The following is a 1,023-nucleotide window of genomic DNA, read 5'->3' as shown; positions in this document are numbered from 1 at the left end:
GAGTAATAACTAACAGGCTTCGACGTGGGGTAATTTTTTTATGGCTGCTTCATTGAGAGAACCGCGCTCGTTTTAGCAGAACAGATCGTTAACGGTAGTCTTCACTTTCTCCGAGGCCGCGTCGATTTTAGATATAAATTGCTCTGGAAGCATCATCTCAACCCAATCCTCGCCCTTCTGCTGGTTCACCGTGCAACTGGCAATTCGAGCCGTCACGAAATCGGCATCGGTGTTCCCTTCGGAGTTGTACACCACAACGTTTGTCACGGTGTCGAGGTTGATCGTTGGAACTCTGCCCAGCACCTGCACCTTGATGTTCTGACTCTTACTAACGTCTAAGGTCGCCAGCATACTGTCAACAATCAGATTCAGGTCCGTGCAACCCACCGCAAGGAGGTTCGTCACCTTTTGGGATACGCGAATGGTGGAGCAACGGCAATCTCGAATTACGATGGCGTGTCTCATTTTAGGTGTGTCGATGAGCAGCTCGTCGCCTGTCTTCCCCTGAACGATCCAGTGGTGGTCGTCGACGAGTCGGAACTCAGACGCTGGTTCAATCACGGCCGCCGGCGCTTCACAAACGCCTGCTGGCTTACGCTTACCTCGACGACTTTTCCGCCGACCGCGTTTGGCGGAAGCCTTCTTTCTGGGCGGGGACTTTGGCTTCGCGCGGTCGACATGCTTTAGGTTCTCGGTGATCGAGTTTCCACGATTCAGCTCGGAGAACAGCGCTTCCATGATAATCGCATAAACTTCCACTTTAAACACGTAACCGAGAGTAGCGTAGGGTGTCAGCATCAGCATGTTGCTGATCAGCATCATCAGTGCGGCTTGCGGCGTTAGTAGCTTGCGGTGACGTGGTTTCTGCAGGATGCTAGATAGAAGAAGCCTCTACAATTCAATTGCTTGTCAATGATGCTTGAATATCTGATCTATCAGTTCTGACGGCGAGGTTGAGAACCACTGTAAGGGTGCTGACGGATTAAAAGAATACCCCACGTCGAATCTCACGTTACATTATAA

General features: G+C 50.9%; 1 protein-coding gene across 2 annotated transcripts; it reads right to left on the bottom strand.

Moving 5' to 3' along the window:
* Positions 1 to 72: 72 nt before the first annotated feature.
* On the bottom strand, positions 73 to 864 carry KVP17_004669 (uncharacterized protein; the record flags this gene model as incomplete). Of its 2 annotated transcripts, none has more annotated exons than XM_068523053.1 (1): positions 73 to 864. In XM_068523053.1, a coding segment is annotated over one exon (792 nt), but the record flags the coding sequence as incomplete, so codon positions are not given. The 2 variants fall into 2 exon arrangements, with proteins under 2 accessions (XP_068379462.1, XP_068379461.1); XM_068523052.1 differs by having other exon boundaries at positions 73 to 819.
* Positions 865 to 1,023: the final 159 nt, after the last annotated feature.

Source organism: the organism of the source record quoted next (genome assembly GCF_019968985.1).
Source record: "MAG: Porospora cf. gigantea B chromosome Unknown PgB_NODE_11338_length_1023_cov_94.7644, whole genome shotgun sequence".
Classification (NCBI taxonomy): domain Eukaryota; phylum Apicomplexa; class Conoidasida; order Eugregarinorida; family Porosporidae; genus Porospora; species Porospora cf. gigantea B.
The sequence above is the reverse complement of the archived record's forward strand: the minus strand, read 5'-3'. Positions and strand labels throughout refer to the sequence as shown.